The sequence below is a fragment of the Carex rostrata genome, chromosome 8 (assembly GCF_964058835.1).
Source record: "Carex rostrata chromosome 8, lpCarRost1.2, whole genome shotgun sequence".
NCBI lineage: Eukaryota > Viridiplantae > Streptophyta > Magnoliopsida > Poales > Cyperaceae > Carex > Carex rostrata.
This window is the reverse complement of record NC_135925.1, coordinates 5,674,348-5,691,724: the sequence shown is the minus strand read 5'-3', so window position 1 is coordinate 5,691,724 and position 17,377 is coordinate 5,674,348. Positions and strand designations below refer to the sequence as shown.

General features: G+C 32.1%; 1 protein-coding gene across 2 annotated transcripts; it reads right to left on the bottom strand.

Annotated features, from left to right (window-relative positions):
• Positions 1–11,628: 11,628 nt before the first annotated feature.
• LOC144558667 (uncharacterized) lies at positions 11,629–15,615 on the bottom strand. 2 transcript variants are annotated; one of them, XM_078307514.1, is made up of 5 exons: positions 15,102–15,615; positions 14,570–14,631; positions 13,068–14,459; positions 12,656–12,752; positions 11,629–12,312 (listed from the first exon to the last, which is right to left on the bottom strand). In XM_078307514.1, exons 1-5 carry the CDS (start codon positions 15,226–15,228, stop codon positions 11,777–11,779), a joined length of 2,214 nt encoding a protein of 737 aa, XP_078163640.1. In that variant the 5' UTR covers positions 15,229–15,615; the 3' UTR covers positions 11,629–11,776. The 2 variants fall into 2 exon arrangements, with proteins under 2 accessions (XP_078163640.1, XP_078163641.1); XM_078307515.1 differs by lacking the exon at positions 14,570–14,631.
• Positions 15,616–17,377: the final 1,762 nt, after the last annotated feature.

The window sequence follows — 17,377 nt, the reverse complement described above, 5'->3', positions numbered from 1 at the left end:
TTTTTTTTTTGAGAAAAGGTCCACGTGTTAATGTTCCCTGAAATAGTGAAATGTAATAGCTATTTCATCGGATGAAATACTTTTTTGCCTTGTTGCAATGAAATTTTATAGGTAATTAGGTATGCTAGATTTTGTCTTGTGATTATATTTTTTAAAATTTAACGGATAAATATTTGTAAATTTTGTTGCGCATACCGGAAATATTTCATAAAAATACTTTCCGTACAAGAAACAAATGTGATTTATCATTTTTCACGAAAAATTATTTTCAATATTATTTATATATACATATATATAAAATCTTTGAAGGACCATTTGATGAATATGAAACAGTAAGACTACGCTATTTTTATTACAGTATTATCAGAAACAAAAAAAATACAATATTATTTAACAAAACCGTTATATACATTTTATTTATTCACATTTGGTTAATCAACATAAAATAAATAAAGATTTATTGCATAAATAAAATAATACCGTATGTTTAAGTTTGTTTAATCTCATATTTCAAATTTAGTAGAAAGTAATATATTTTCAATGCAAGAATGAACGAATTAACACATTAATATATATATTTAGTAGATATCATCAATATGACAGAAAATATATATATTAAGTAGATATCAGCAATTATGGATAGAATTGGATAACAATACCTCTGAAAAATAAGGAAGTAAATTATTTTTGTAATTCTGCAAAACTTTCCTTTATCGAGCAACAGGAAGCGAGATTTTTATTTTGAAAAGTTTACATATTTTGATAATCAGGAGAATCTTTCCTTTGTAAACTATGCAAATTTAATTGAACTATAAAATTGAAAAGAAGCAAAAAAATAAAATAAAAAATAATAACGATGGGCATAAAATATATTCAACATTACATTTATTTTTATATAAAAACTCCGTAAATATTTTTAAAGAAAATATAATTGAACTAAAAATTGCTAGAGTAAATCATGCACATTTTATTATGTCTTTTGTCAAACATTGTTAATATTTTTTTGTACTTTTAAGAACTAGTATGGAGTACAGGTATACTATTTAAGCCAGTACAATATCATGTATTAAAAATGAAAACAATTATGTTAACATTTGTTTCGCAGATAAATCAATGATTAAGTTTTTTTGGTTTCAACTTACTTCATTATTTTCACTATAAGGCCCTGTTCGGCTGCACAGTGGGAATGGAATAGGAACGGGAATAGAAAAAGTTTGAACTAAAATTTACTGTTCACGTGGAAAAAAAAATTCAGTCTCAGTAAATTTTTTTTTTCCCACGTGAACAATATTTTCGGAATTACATCCGAACAGGCCCTAAATGATCTTACGTTATAAGGGCAAATAAATCATCACGATATTATAAATTTATTGGCTGACAACGGTAATAATGACGCGTGATATATGTGTTGAAAGCACGAACACAATTTTTTTTTCTAAAGGTACATAGATTTGTTGAAGCCAATTTTTCTACAAATAAAATAACATGTTCCGTTTTTCTATAGGGAAATTTAGTTTTCTTTTTAATATTGATGGGAATAGAGGTATTAAACAAAATCAAGCAAATAAAAGGAAAAAGAGTATTGCAGAAGATGAAATGCTTGCAATATTCCAGAGTACATGACATTGAATTGGGGAAGAAAATGGGAGAAAATAATTCTTTTCACGAGATACCCACCAGATCCAGGAGTGCGTATCCTCTGAGATATCTCAACTTTTGCATGACCGACGTGTCCAGTGCCTATTCGGGGTGATGTAGGGGTCAGTATTATGTGTGCTTTGAGATTCGTGCGGAGCGTATTTAAACGGTTGGGATTTTCTATAAAGTCACGCAAAGTTTGAGATATCTCAGAGGATACGAATTCCACCACCCTCAATCTTTCTTTCTCCCTGCCCATAGAATTGGATATGCCGCTGATAATTCTCGTGGTTTTGTTTGCGTCGCCCAAAACAAAAACAAAAAATAAATAAACTACCGCTATGAGTCCATATCCGCCGATGTAAAAAAAACCCATAGAATTGGAATCGGTCCGAAATAAAATGTACAAAATCTCCTTAATATTTGTACTAATTTTGATACGACAATCGGATACAAATAGAAGTATTTTATTACCCAAGCCATAAGGTAGGGCTGGGCAAAAAAGCTCGAACTCGTAACTCGCTCATTTACAGCTCGTTTAACTCGGCTCATTTACAACTCAGCTCATTTACAACTCGAGTTGGCCAACTCGTTTAATAAATGAGTTGACTTCGAGTTGGCCCCAACTCGCTCATTTATAACTCGAGTTACATAGTATTGGTCACAATAAATTCCAAAATAATCAAATCCGAATCTCTAGACTGTTATTTGTGCTTTGAGATTCGTGCAAAATATGTTTGAACTTGTGTTGTAATACTATCACTGGTTAAACGAGTTGTGATCCAACTCGAGTTGATAATGAGCTGAGTTTGAACTTGTGTTGTAATACTATCACTGGTTAAACGAGTTATAAACGAGTTGTGAGCCAACTCGAGTTGATAACGAGCCGAGTTCGAGTTGGCTCTATAACTCGTTATTACCATCTCAACTCGAGTTGGCTCGCTCGTTTATTAAACGAGCTGAGTTCGAGTTGGGGGTAACTCGCTCAAACTCGGCTCATTTACAGCCCTACCCCAAGGTGATATGAATTCTAGAGGTACCACCTCAAAATTTGTTTACTAATAAATTATGCGTTATGACATCGACAATTGTATTTCAATACTACGATATTGTTCATGTTATTATTTTTAAAGTTTAAATAGTCAATCAAAATTGTTTATTATAATTTTTATATGAAAATATATTTTGATGTAAAATTTATATTTTTTAGAATTTAGCGCTATTTGAAAGTAGTATTTTTTTGTCTATCTAAATTAATATAAGTGTTCTAAAAAGATGTAGAATTTAGCGTCCAAGTAGATTTTCATATGAAATCCGTATTAAACAATATGAATTAATAATTTAAATTTTCAAATAAAAAATATGAATTTATAATTCAGACTGATGTCCGCTATGTACTACATATAGTAACATAGCTACACTCAGAGCGTGCTCGGCGTGCCACTATACCTGTGGAAAAAAAAAATCACTCTCAGAGGTCCTGTTCGGCAGTAAAGAGAAAGTTACTGTTTACGTGGGAAGTTTTTTTTCCTTGAACTTAATTTTTTTTTCCCACATAAACAGTAAAAATCAGTTCAAAATTTTTAATTCCTATTCCTTATTGGATTGCTGAACAGAACCAGAGAGAATTTTTTTTTTTTTCCAACTATTTAATCATTCAAATTCAACCCGAATCCAAACCTATTCCCACGGATAGCACTAAATTTTTTTATGCATGAAAGAAGTTGATTTAAGAAAGAGGAATTTAATAATGTTACTGAATCTGTCAGTTGCGTCTTTTTGAAAAGGACAATTCCACGTTGCACCGCATACTATTATAAATATTTTATCACCAAATTATCGAAATTCGGGTTGGCTAGCCCCATAGTAGAATTTATCAAGTTGTTAATAAAATATTTAACAGTATTCAACGACGAGTGGTTATTTAACATTTCAGTATTTAAACAGAATAAAGCGGTCGTTGAATTTTGATGTCGGTATTTTTTAGATTATTTTTTCTGGTTTTATAAAGTTGAAATAACCCATACTTATACGAAAGTAGCCGTAGATTTAAATTAAAATATTACTTAAACTTTTTAACATTACAATATTTTAGACTCAATATTTCAATACTACATAGCCAAAAAAAAATCAGAGATACATAATAAAATATTTTTTTATTAAATATTATAATTAATTATCAATCCTGACTTATTTCGAAGTATGATATATATGAACGTAGAATGTTTTATTCACCATCATATATTGTTAGCAATATAATCTCCTAGCATTAAAATTTGTCTGTTCAATTTCAGTGATATCGGTGATATGAGTATTATGTTATTCTCGACCTGTCCAATTAGGGGTGTAAATGGAGACGGATTATCCGCTTCAAATCCGCTTAATATATATATCTAGATTAAACGGAGCAGGTAGTTTGTGGATACAGATACAAATAATTTATCAAATGAGGAGAAAGTATTCAGATATGAATTTGTAAACAGAGCAAATATCCATATTTATCATAAATTTATTATCGGAGCTTTGAATCTATTATTGGATAGTTATGCCACAATTTTCACATCCTATCTAAATTTCTGATCTCTCTCTCTCTTTTTTGAAAGCTTAGTACAGAAATTTCCGATCTCATATTATTATATTAAGCTAAATTTTATACATATTTTATCTAAATTATGAAGAACATATCTAAATTTCTTTTTATTTTTATTTTGACAACTATTGAGTTGATTTTCCTAGCTGTTAAATTTTGGTCATTAAATAGATGAATTTTCATATTTAAATATTATTTATCTGTATTTCTTTCTTAAAATTCATATGACTCAATTATCTGACAATTACCTGTTTCGCATTCGTATTCAAATTTATATTCATAAATTATCTACTATGAATCAGTATCCACATATTTAATTTTAAATTTTAATTACTGTCCGTATCTGTATTCATATTCTTTCATTGAAACACAGATACAGTTAAACACATACATATTTACTATTTAGTATTAATATTATCCGCGCTGTTTATACCTCTGTCTTTATTCTAGATTAAAAAAATGTAATGTGAAACTATAGTTCAAAGAATATTTTAAGTTTTTAACAACTGACAAGTTCACATACTTTATTGTTACATTGTTAATTTCACAATGATTGCCTGCTGCGGTGGCAGGTCTATGCGGTGACTTTGGGCCTTTGGGGGCGGTCGGTAACATGCGTTTATGTCATAAAATTAATTAATAATAATAACATGCGTTCCTGTCACGCCACGTATTATTTTTGTCGGTCGATCCTAATGTCATCTGTTCTTGATCGGACGGCCATAATTAACTGTTGGACTCGAGGAACTATTATGGGTTCTAGCCGTCTTTATTTAATCACTATTCTGGAATGTAGAGAGACCATATTTGAAGCCTTTCAAGTTGTCGTATGGTACGTACAGGGGACCTCTTCTACAATTTTTTATATTTTAAAAGTTAAAAATCAATTTGGCGAAAATTTAATTATTATTTTTTTGTCGATATTGGTTGGATAAGTATTGATAATTTGTTCACATTGAGGAGAGGTCAATGGACCGCAGATTTTCGTAATTTATCAAATCACCGACTACTCAGCATGAAAAAGTTAATAGAACTAAATTATTGATTTAATCTTATTAGTTCTCTTTCAATGAAATTGGATGGAACAATGGAAGAGAGAAAATAAAAAAGAAAAGAGATGCAAATTTCACATTCCTTACGATCTTAGTTATTATTGGATATTTTGTAACGAAAACACGTTGCAACTTTAAAAAATACAAAAAATCAAAACATTGATTTAGTCCTCAAAAAAATAATCTATCTTGTTTCGATAATATAATTTTTAATTTGTAAAAGTAAAATAAAATAAAAAATCGTTCTAACTTTGGGGAAGACAAAATGAAGTTGAGTTTCTCCAATCACGGCAGCGCTTTTGCATTCGTTGAATACAGGCTGCCAAGATTAAATAAAGTTGAAAATTTTCGTTGGTTTCATTAAAAATTATATTGTTTGAATGTTAAGGATGTTTTGTTTTCGTATATTTTCCAACAGAAAACAAGGCAATGCTCAAGGAAACCACTGCAGCTCGCTTTGAAATCATCGCTCTCAGCAATATTCTCATTTGTTATAGATGACAAAAAAAAATTAACAATAAAGTTATCTGACCAGAGCATTGATGAACCATAATTTGACGCATTATTTGACATACAGTTAAGTCCAAAATTTATCTTAATTATCATGTTTTGTTGCATTTTATTTATCATTTCGTTTAATTTTAGTTAATGTTAGTCAAGACAAAAGATACTGCGTAAGTTGTTAATTATAGCACGAAACTGTGCGATTTGCATGTGCACTGAAGATCAAGAATATCAAGCCGAATGAAGAAACAAATTGATCTATGATATCTTGGTTATTCGATGCTAATTAATGCATTTTATTTGGCTGCCAAATCAATTGATACTAATTAATTGCTGCATTTGAAATATGGCAAATTCAGGAATTGCATTGCTGGCCAATACAGCCCATTTAATTTCTTACCAAAGTTTTGGATTTTAGCGGATATGATATATATTCACCTCGGGACAAAAATCAAAGCAGCTAGTTTTGAGCATTTTTATATTCGATACTTTGGAAATATTAAGGGGACACTTTGAATAATTGGGGGAATTCTGTCAGAGGCAAACAAAACATTTCATTTTGATAATTCGGCCAGAGGCAAACAAAACATTTCATTTTGATAGTTCGGCCAGAGGCAAATGGAAGGAAAAGCGAGAGCCGTGCTTGATTAAGGGAGTTCTTAATCCTTCTTCTTTTACTTTTATGATTTTAATGCAATCAAATATAACTTCTGCTTGTATTGAAAGTATGTTTGGCTAAACATTTTATCTAGGGATATGTGAGTAACTTGATACTTTTGTTGTGTTAATTTAATTGTTTGAATTTTATTTGTGGTTGTGATGTTGATTTGTTTATGAATGCTTGCTTGGTTTGTTTAGTTATTTCTTATTTTATTAAGGGATCCGCTAATAATAAATTGAGACCGAAAGAAGAAATTTATATTAGAAACACTTTTTAAAATAGCGATAGTTATGCAAACAATATTAGGTGAATTTGGTGATGGACCGAAAGGAGAACTTGAATTGCAAGAACAACATAAACAAACTTAAGTACTCGGAGCTACGAAAGTAGTCCAAAAGGCTTTTGGAGAAAAACACGGGTTATCAAATAGCATAATGGGTTTAGATTAAAACTGGTAAACCACGAACGTAGGAGACCTATTTAATCTAGATACGGTGCGAAGCCGCGAAAGTGGATAAACATCTACCTTAGGATAACACCCCTCAATAATTGCAACCCAAATATTATAAAAACAATTAGAAATACATAATTAAAAGTATCATAGTAAAACCATAATCCTAGATATTCATTCCCTCTGATTTTTCTCGTCATTTACTGTTTCTGGAGTTCAATCTGCATTCTGTTGCCTTCAGATAATTCAATCTGCATTATGTCTGGAATTCAGGCTGAGTTTCTGGAATTTAGTCTGCATTAGTTTATAATTCATTCTGCATCTAGTTAATTCATCCAGCATTTTTATTCAGTTTATAAAAAATCACTCAATATTTGCTTGTCTAGATTATTGAAAACCGGTAAACCAGTACTTGCAATACCTCTCTGTGGTTCGATATCCAAATTACTAAGCGATAAGGTCATGCGCTTGTGATCGAATTGTATTAGAATTAGAGATTAAATTGATAAGCTACCAAAATCACATCAAGCATTTTCAAATCGTTTAAAAAAATGAAATTAAAAAAATAAATGTATGAATAAGTTATTAGAAACATAAGCATAGATAGTATTCCTTCGTGCAATTGATAAATGATGATTTATTAAGGATATTTGAATTCACACTTAATTTATTTTAATTGTTTGGTAAATAATAGTACATGCAATAAATTGAGCATTATTTATAATATAGAGTCCGACTAATACGCTTATATAAACACTTCAATACCATATGCTTATTAATTATTTTTGTAAGTTTAAAGTGCATACAGTAGATCTGAACCGTTCAACATGACTTCCATTTTAAAATGTTTTTGGAGACCAAATTTTACATTTTATAAAACTTGTTTACTATTTTTTAAGATAGATAAAAAAATCATTGATTCAGTAGATTCTGAACCATAAACAATGATTTTACCTATCTAAAATAGTAAAAAAAATCTAAAAAAAATAAAAAGTCGGTCTCCAAGCACATTTTAATATTGATATCATGTTAAATAGTTCAGATTGTCTGTTTAGACTTTGAAAATTCAAAATTGCTTAATAAGAATCACTTGTTCAGTAGAACTAGATTAAGAAAAAGGCACCAAGGAGGTGAAAAAGGTGCTAAAGCCTCTTTAATTCAATACAATTGGCGTCTTAAGAATCTGAGCAAAAGGCTCAAAGGAGGTTTAATCCGGAACAAAGGAATAAATCTTAATCCGGATTAAGGAGATGTTCTTCGGTGGGATTAAGAGACTAAGGAGTCTGAAATAGGCTTAAGGAGTACTAAGGAGGGGTTACCGAACACCCACATGATCAGTGTTGAAGTTCTTATATAAATGTATTAGTCGGACTCTATTATATATGAATAATTATTTCAATCCCCACACTCCAGTACCCCCATTGTACCCCCATCTCTTAAACAGATTTTAACTTCCCATAAACTAACTAGTTTAATTAAATTAATTCAAAACACTAGTATAAATACTTGGAAGATAATAAATTAATACTTGCAAATTAAGATATTAATACTTGCATGTCTAACTTGATATAACTATATAGAGGAATCACTCAAATTACATGGGGAGAAGAATTATACATATTTTTAGAGGTGGGTTTTTTTTTTCTTTTTTTTCAATATCTTCCACATTTCTCACGCTCTATGAGGAATTTTGCGAATCTAAAACCACGAATGTATTCTACGCAATTTTATCTTTCAAATGAGATCCATGATGACGTACTTTCGGATTCATCGTCATACAAGTATTTATACCTCATTGTGCAAATATTTATACCGCATCGTACAAGTATTTATACCTATACTTGTAAGTATTTATCTCCAATCGTGGACCCCGCATCTCCGCATCACATTTACCTAATCGTCCCTGCGTCAACCTTTCTCTAACAAAAATAGTTGACCACATAGGTATAAATACTTCAGTGCATAGCTATAAATACTTGTAATACTTGATATTAATACTTTTAAATGTCAGCAGTGTCATATGTAAAAAATACTAGATATAAATACTTAAATGACGATGTATAAATACTTGTGTGATGACGAGCTCGAAAGTATGTTATCATGGATCTCATTTGAAAGATAAAATTGCGTAGAAGACGTTCGTGGTTTTATATTCGTAAAATTTCTTATAGATCATGAGAAATGTTGACGAGATTGAACAAATAAAATTGGGAGGATAATGGGGGTATGGGAGTGCGGGTACTCATATCATCTCCCATTATATATATATCACGTAGATTATACCTATGAAATTGAAAGTTTCTATTTAATTTATTTTGACGATTATCAAATTCTCAAACTAAAATTTTATTTTTCGTTATCTAAGCATCCAATAATAATGTATTATGGCGAAGTGCTTATGATAATATTGTAAATATCCAATCACTTTTATACTATGTGCTAATGCTAGACTTCGAGAGCTAGCGAAACAGAATACAACGAACTCTCTTTACAACACGCACATACAATTTGAATTAGAGAAATAAAATTGTATTTTTTGTGCCGATCAGTTTTTGCTTTGCTTGCGATGGATCTGATGAATCCACCAAAAATTTATAACGATCCGTTATAAATGGCCCGTGCGTTATAGGCGTGGGTTGAATTGATTTAGATTTCGATCGGATGGTTCAGAGTTAAACTCAAATGGTACGTTACTGCAGAGGATGCTAACTCATCTCGCCTCTAGAGGTGGCAACGATCTAGCTTGGTCTGAGTTAGGTCCTAGCTCAGTTTGTTAATTTTAGACCGAGCTATAGCTGAACGAGCTGGATATCTAGGACAACCGAGCTAAAACCTCAACTTAAAATCGTGACAAGCCAGCCCGAGTTAGCTCACACGCTGACAAACTGGCTCGCTGGATCTAACCAGATATTGTTTTAAGAAGAAAATGAATTATACAATTTTTTTGGATCGAGCTGAACCAAGTTGGACCGAACTAGACAGTATAAAATGCACACAAATTCATACAAATTCACAAATTGATGCCTAGTTGAACTAGTTCACGAGCTGACGAGCAAGTTAGACTCTAATTTGAACTCGTTAATTTTGAATCGAACTAGTAGCGAGCTGGCTCGTTAATAGCCCAGTCCAGTAACGAGCGAGCTGTTAGCGAGTGAGTCAGACACGAGTCACAATCGTGCCACGAGCTATGAGCTTTTTTTTTCCCACCCTTACACCTCCCACCCCCACACGGCCACACATCAATATTCTGAGTCCAAATCCTGAGGTAATTCACCGTATGAGTTTAAATTTGAACTGTCCTGTCAGAATTCAGATCAATTCAATTCAATTATGTAATGTATAGAGTTCTTTAAAAATTCGTGTTAGTATACGGGGAATGGACTGAGTTCAAACTCAAAAATTGAGATCACTTGGTGATATGAGCTTGAATTTCTCACATTATTGTCTTACATAGTATATTTGAACAATAATTCTAACTTCATCAAATATATGTTTTTGCACGTTTTGCTCGGTGAACGACAGAGTATGACATTTTACTTGTGATATATATTCAATTTATTTTCTTATTAAAAAAAATGTCTTTTCTTTTTCCAATTAATAAAATTTTCGGCAAAAATCTTTGCTTTCAGCCTTTACTTTATTGAAACAACTAATGACGAGTTGCCACGTGCACTCTATGATTGGCCCAGCTCATAGTCCGCAGATCATGGTTTTGTTGTAATGTTTATGGACCGTCAATCCAGATCCGACGACTCAAATTAAAACACCCATTTTCAAAAGGGTTTGCAGCGCGGTTTTGCCTCTTATTATTTCCTTTCTCACTTTGCACCCAAAAATAGATCATGTAACATCCAACATCGCTTTAAATTGCTCTAAAAAAATCCATAAAAAGGAAATAACTACTTAACCCTCCTAAAGTAAAACGAGACTTACAAAAAAAATATATATATTTTATTCATATTTTTCGGATTTTTTTATATTTTTATATATTATTACATACTTATTTAACTATTTCTTAGCAAAAAAAAAATTAACTGATACATTAATACGGACATGATCTCTATTTTTTCTAAAAAAAAAAACTATTTCTTAACGAAATTTCAGATAAGAGAAAAAAAAAATCCTGCGTGACACGCTGAAAAACACCTTACCATGCTGCGTTGTGCCCACTGCCAACATCGTGTAGTACAACACGACCTATCAAGTTTTAATTTTTTTATTAATATCTATTTTTAGAAATTATAATTTCATATTCTTTTCTTAAACATTATGCATCAAATGTTTTATTATAATATAAACTAAAATACTATTCTAAATATATATTATATTGTTTATCATAATAAATTAATAATATAATACATTACAATAATAAAATTAAAATAACAACAGCATTTTTAAATTTTAGTAAGACGGTCTTTTGTTAAAGTTATAAAACTGGTCATTACTTTTGATTTATTTTTGGATATTATATTAATCTTTACCATAAATATTATCCTCATGTTTTATACGTAACATTAAATTATTCAAAAAATTCCAAAATAATCTTAAATGTTTATATAGATAAACAGCACATTTTAAAGGGACCATACAAGAAAGTTTTGAAATATTTCATTTCCAACAGACAAACAAACGCTTTTGTAAATAACTGCTCTTTTTTATAAATATTTATGTTGCTCGGTAATTCCCGACAACCTTAAAAAAGAAAAAGAAAAAAAAAAAAAAAGCACAGACAAACAAACAAACCTGTATATTATAGTAAGTTTTTATATCTTTACAAGTAAGCTTTATCTAAGATACATACATTAGCCGATAAAATAACAAAATTTACAATATATAATCACTCTGTAAAAAATAAAATTAAAAAGGAAAAAAAAAAGATTTTATACTAGAATCATCTCGTCAACCAAATCTCTCGTCAGTTCTGTTATGAGACCACTCGTCAAGTGTTTCTCCAATTCTTTTGCAATTTCACACTTCTCAAAATGCGTTTGATTCCAACCAAATTCCCACATGCAATTGGCATCAGGATTTCCACCCCTGATTTCTCTCTCAATGATCCTCTGCAAATCAAACTTCTCCGACTTTTTCGCATAATCCAAGCTTCTAATATCAGAATCCAACTCTCTGATTAGAGAATTTAAGCCCTGGATTTTGATATTCTTACAAATGTCGAGTCTTGTGGCCTTCCTTTTAAGAATTTCATGGACAGTGTGCAAAAGAGCTGTGTTATTTTCCTTCTCCAAGGGTGTTTTGGTAATTTCAAATTCGACAGTAGTTACTTTAGTTGCGAATAACGCTTGGGATAAATCAAGGAATTCAGGATCACACAATAACATTTCTTTGAGTAGAATCTGATTCTCTGTAAGCAAATCTTCATGGTATACATTTGTAGATCCCTTGGTGCAATCACATGAATCTGTAAAGGGGTAAATTATTTTTTGTTAATGCGTTGCTGTAAATTAATTGAGAAATCAATGTCCTTAACCAATTACTACCGCCACGCTGCTCTGGTTATGCTTAAAGTACTGGTAATGGTTAAGCCCCATGGTAGCACCTACTGGCCAGTGGTACTAACATTGTACTGGTACCTTGAAAAGTCTGTCAATACAAGAAAAAGTACATTCTCAGTACATTTCAGGCCAGAAACTAATCTATATCAGATACCATTACCAGCTGTTAGGATCCGGTACAGTGGTTAAAGATAAACAACAGTCCATGCATTGATTTCATGTATTCTAAACAGGAAAATAACTTCATACCGGTTTGTTCTTCTTCAGGTACTAGTAGTTGTTCTTGTCCAGAAACTGAGGTCTGTGGTTCTTGGTGTGCATCAAGATTCGTGCCAGATATTTCATACTGTATGGTTATAAAAAAACACTCAAACATTGTACAATCTGTAAAAATTATGTATAATGAAATAAGTTTCGTAGACCAGATAAGAAGGAAATCTAGTACTGATTTTGGTTTTTTGGTTTCAGTTTCTCTACCCTTTTGTCAAGCCTTATACATACCAACTGGTACCGGTTACTGCATGTATCCAGTCAGTACTAACCTGTGATACAAGTACAATACTGGTATGACATTACATTTTGCCACACTGTGTGGTAATGAAATGGTAGCTTTTGATCCATGCTGGTTAAATACATAATAAATGATAAACAAATGACTTACATTATTTTTTTCATTGGAACTCTGATCAAGTACCACTTTGCCACTATTGATGTCATCTTTTCTCACATCATTTTCGGCCAAATCTGCAATTTTGACCTCAGTTTGTCTTCCCTTTTCCTTCCCCAATCCCATCAAAACTTTATTTTTCTGCACATGCTTTTCTCCAATTTTGCATCCTTTCTCTAACACTTTCTTATTCTTAGATTGCCACATATTACCATCAACTTCCTTCTTTTTGTTTATCGAGTTACTGACTACTACTTTACCAGGAAGAGAATTAGTTATGGACCGTTTCTTCATTAAAGCTTTATCCATACATTGAACTTTCTGAACAACCTTTTCTGGTGCAATGACAGTCTTTTGCTTGACTACATTATTTGGTTTCTCTTTTTTCTTTTGGTTTCGTACTGTATGCACCTTTTCATCATTCCTTTTTGGTGGGATGTTTTCCGCATTTATTGCACATTTTCCAAATAGGCCCTTTTTACTGTCAATATAAGTTCTTGTTATCCTCTCTAACCTAGTTTCTTCTCTGGCTTCAACCTGACACTTTGCTGACATGTCATTTTCTTTTTTTCTAGATTGCTTAATGTTATCTACACTTTCCTCCTCTTTTCCTTGAGGCTCCACTTCTTTGATCTCTACCTTTGGTTTTACGGGTTCTGGCAAATCCTCTAGCCCCATCAATCGTGCAATTACATTTGGTATTCTCAGCTTGCTGTACTCAGAGTTCCCTCTGGAAGAGTTACTGTAATTAGAATTCATGAAATTACTATTGCTGGTATTTGCATTTGTACCACTGTTCACGGACCTTTGGAAAGAATTGCTCTTCTTGTCTGAATTCAACTTACTTCGTTTAGGAGACTTCCTTCTGATATCTTTCTCGCTTTCTTCTTTATCTTTAAGCAATAAAACCTGATTTCTATTGGATGCACCCATGTGATCTGAGGCATCTTGTAACATTATAAGCATATTTAGAGACTCCTCTAATTCCATGGCTAAAGAGCCTTTATGCTTTCTACCATTAGAATATGCACTAATCATCTCACTTAATTTTTTTTTAAACCCAAAATTTGGTAGAAGTAGGAATTCGTTCCTATTGCTTGCCCTTCCATTTGACGGGAATGGAGAATTTGGGCTTGAGAAATGGATTGATCCACGATGCGTAACAAACTGTGTACCGACCTTGGTACGGCTCAGGACCTCTATGTTTTGTAGCTTACCGGTATTGCTTAATGCTAGTGCAAGTGCCATGGACACATCAGCATTGGCCATTGATGCTGTTTGTGCTTTTCGGTATGGTACAATTTCTTGTGATGATGCATTTAATGTGGGTTGTTTAGTTTTTCTCTGAGGAGAAGGAAGTCCTTTATTGTTGCTGCTCTGTGGATGCTGCATAAATAGTACAGGTATGTTAAATAATGAAGGAATAACAATATATCATTACTACAAATGATATATGCTACATATCTAATTCTTCAATAACATTTTTTTGGGCTTACAAAATTATTCTTGGTTGTCCCCTGTGCACTTCGGAAAGATCTACTGGAGTTGGCTTCAGCATCTACATGCCAAATGGTAAGTAGTCTGAGAACTAAAACTTTATCATGTTGTCAAGGATAATTAGATAATATATCATGACTCAATCAAGAGAACTCCAAGAAAATTGATAGCAGCATTTATTAATAAAAACACAAATGCAAAAAGAGCCTGTTGCAGTGTTGCTTGAATTGATACAGAAATTATCCTTTTCATGTTTTAGTGGTACAAAAATTTCTCTCTGATGGAAGTTAGCTTTTTCTAGGAAACTTGGAATAAATTTATGTAAAATTTGTTTCACATATGCCCTTTTAAAAACGTAACCATGGCATTTCCATTTGTTTCTTGGAAATCCTAGCATAAACAAATTCATACAGTTATTTATTTCACAAACAGAAAAAAGGTAAAAACAGGAACAACGAGATTTTCAAATGACCATATAAGCATAATTCATGTAGTCTAAAATATTAAGAATATAATAACATAGTTACTTACTAAATGAAGGGCTAGTGTGGCTTGATCGTTGCCCCGATGATGCATATCCAAGCCGTTCTTTTCGTGTACGGATATCACCCAACAACTTTTGTGCAAAATCTGAATTTAAATCAGGTCTCCTCGCCATTTTAAAAATGGAAGTGTCCAAAGTCTCTAGCACATATGTTTATTTAGATGTTATTTTTCCTAGATATTAGGGAAAATAGAGGCATCAGGGGTTTCCTTCCATTGAAGTTGGCAGTGCATATTTCTCACTTTTTAGCTTTTATTTTTGTGTCCCAGTGAGTGATCAAAGTTGAGACTTGAGAGGGAAAGGGAGGTGAGGGAGGTGAGATGTCATCTCTAGTGGGTATTATCCCACTAAAGTTTGAAGTGTAAGCTACCTTTGATTTGGTGTGCCAGTAACTGGTTGGATCGGGTTTCACTGCCCGGATCCAATAATATATTGGTTATTGGCCTACTGGGACGCATAATTCATTGTTCATCAGACAAGTTCCTTTGTGTATCTAAGGAAAACGGTATAGTTGTTTTACTCTTTATTATTGATTTTTCATTTTTTTACCCTTAATCTACCAATAAGCGAAAGGAATATATTTGGATATCATGCGTAATTTTTAACTCCAAAAAAACCCGTTATACATCCCGGCCTACTTACATTTTTTTTATTTGTATTGTTTCTAATCAACCGAAATTAAAATTAAATTATCCGGAAGAAGATGGTGGCTCAGCGAATCGTACTTATAAAATTGTATTGTTTAATTGGTATTTTATACATGGGACCGATAATGGGTTTGTCGGGTATACTGTCAAGTTGGGTCAGGTTGAGTTGCATCAAAGCTTTACCCCATTCCAAGCAAAGTCTTTGGTTGCTTTACGATTTTTTAGCACCTCCTTGCAAAGTTCGTACAAGTCGCTATAAACTGTGCGTCAGGCATGTTGACTTACATGCAAGTGGGTAGGTTTCTAATTTTCTATACAAGATTCATATCACAATATCTTTGGCGGTCCGCGCCTCTCATCTAGTCATCTGTCACTTACTGGTGCTCAGGAATTCAGTGGTGCTTTCTGTCTGGCTGTCCGTGCACAAATTAGCTGGCATTAGGGGCGAATAAATTGCTCATGACTCGTAATTCACTTATTATCAACTCGCTTAAATTCGCTCATTAACAACTCGCTCATTAAGAATTTGTCACATTCAATTCCAAATGAATCAATGAATTATGTTGATGCTATTCTAGTTTCTAGGAAGAAATTTTGTAATATGTTGATGCTATTTTAGTTTTTCAAGAGAAACTTTGTAATATGTTGATTCTATTTTTGTTAGTTTCTATTAGATTTCTATTCTATTTTATTTAAATTAATTATGACAATTTGTTAAATTCTGTTACTCATAACTCGTGACTTGCTCATAACTGGCTCATTAAAAACTCGCTCTTTTACTTAATGAGTCGAGCATGAGCATACCCCAACTCGCTCATGCTTGCTCATTAATCACCCGTAGCTGGCATGAACCTATTTTTCCCGTATTAATCAAGGGAGCTGATAATAGTACCCGCAGGGGGACCACCGAAAATTAAATGTGAAAACATAACTTCTTGTGGAGATCGCAAAAACTGCACAATACGAATTTTTTTCCTAAAGTATTAATACCTATGAACGGAAATATTTATACCTATAATGTAAACAATTATTTATTGCGTGGATTATGTAGCGCAAAGATAACAATGCCAGCGCTAGAGTACTCGCACTGTACCTGCGCTACAATACCCGCATTGTACCCGCACCAAATACCCGGGGACCATTGAAAATTAAATGCATAAATGTAACTTCCTACGGATATCACAAAAACTCCACAATTTAATTATTTTTTTTCTGAAGTATTAATATCTATGCAATTTTTTCTTTCAAATGAGATCCATGATGATGTACTTTCATACTCATCGTCACGCAAGTATTTATACCTCGCCATACAAATATTTGTACTTACACTTGCAAGTATGTTTTACATATGACATTGATAGTATTAATATCTAAGTATGGAAAATATTTATACTTATACACTGAAGTATTTATACCTATACGCTGAAGTATTTATACCTATGAGGTCAACTATGTTTGTTAGAAGAAGGTTGATATGAGAATGATTGGAGAACTCGAAAAGAGATTATCATAACAAGTTAAGCATCAAAGTATTAATATCTTGGTGTAAGCCTAATAATGATGAGACCTACACCAATATGAGGTTAGCGCTATCATTATTAGACTTACACCAATAT

Bases quoted from the DNA above. Each gene is read 5' to 3' on its own strand.
- LOC144558667 (XM_078307514.1), bottom strand. From the start codon at position 15,228: ATGGCGAGGAGACCTGATTTAAATTCAGATTTTGCACAAAAGTTGTTG. The intron at 14,460-14,569 runs GTAAGCCCAAAA...CTATTTATGCAG, and splicing joins GGACAACCAAGAATAATTTT to CATCCACAGAGCAGCAACAA. The intron at 12,313-12,655 runs GTATGAAGTTAT...ACCCCTTTACAG, and splicing joins ACCTGAAGAAGAACAAACCG to ATTCATGTGATTGCACCAAG.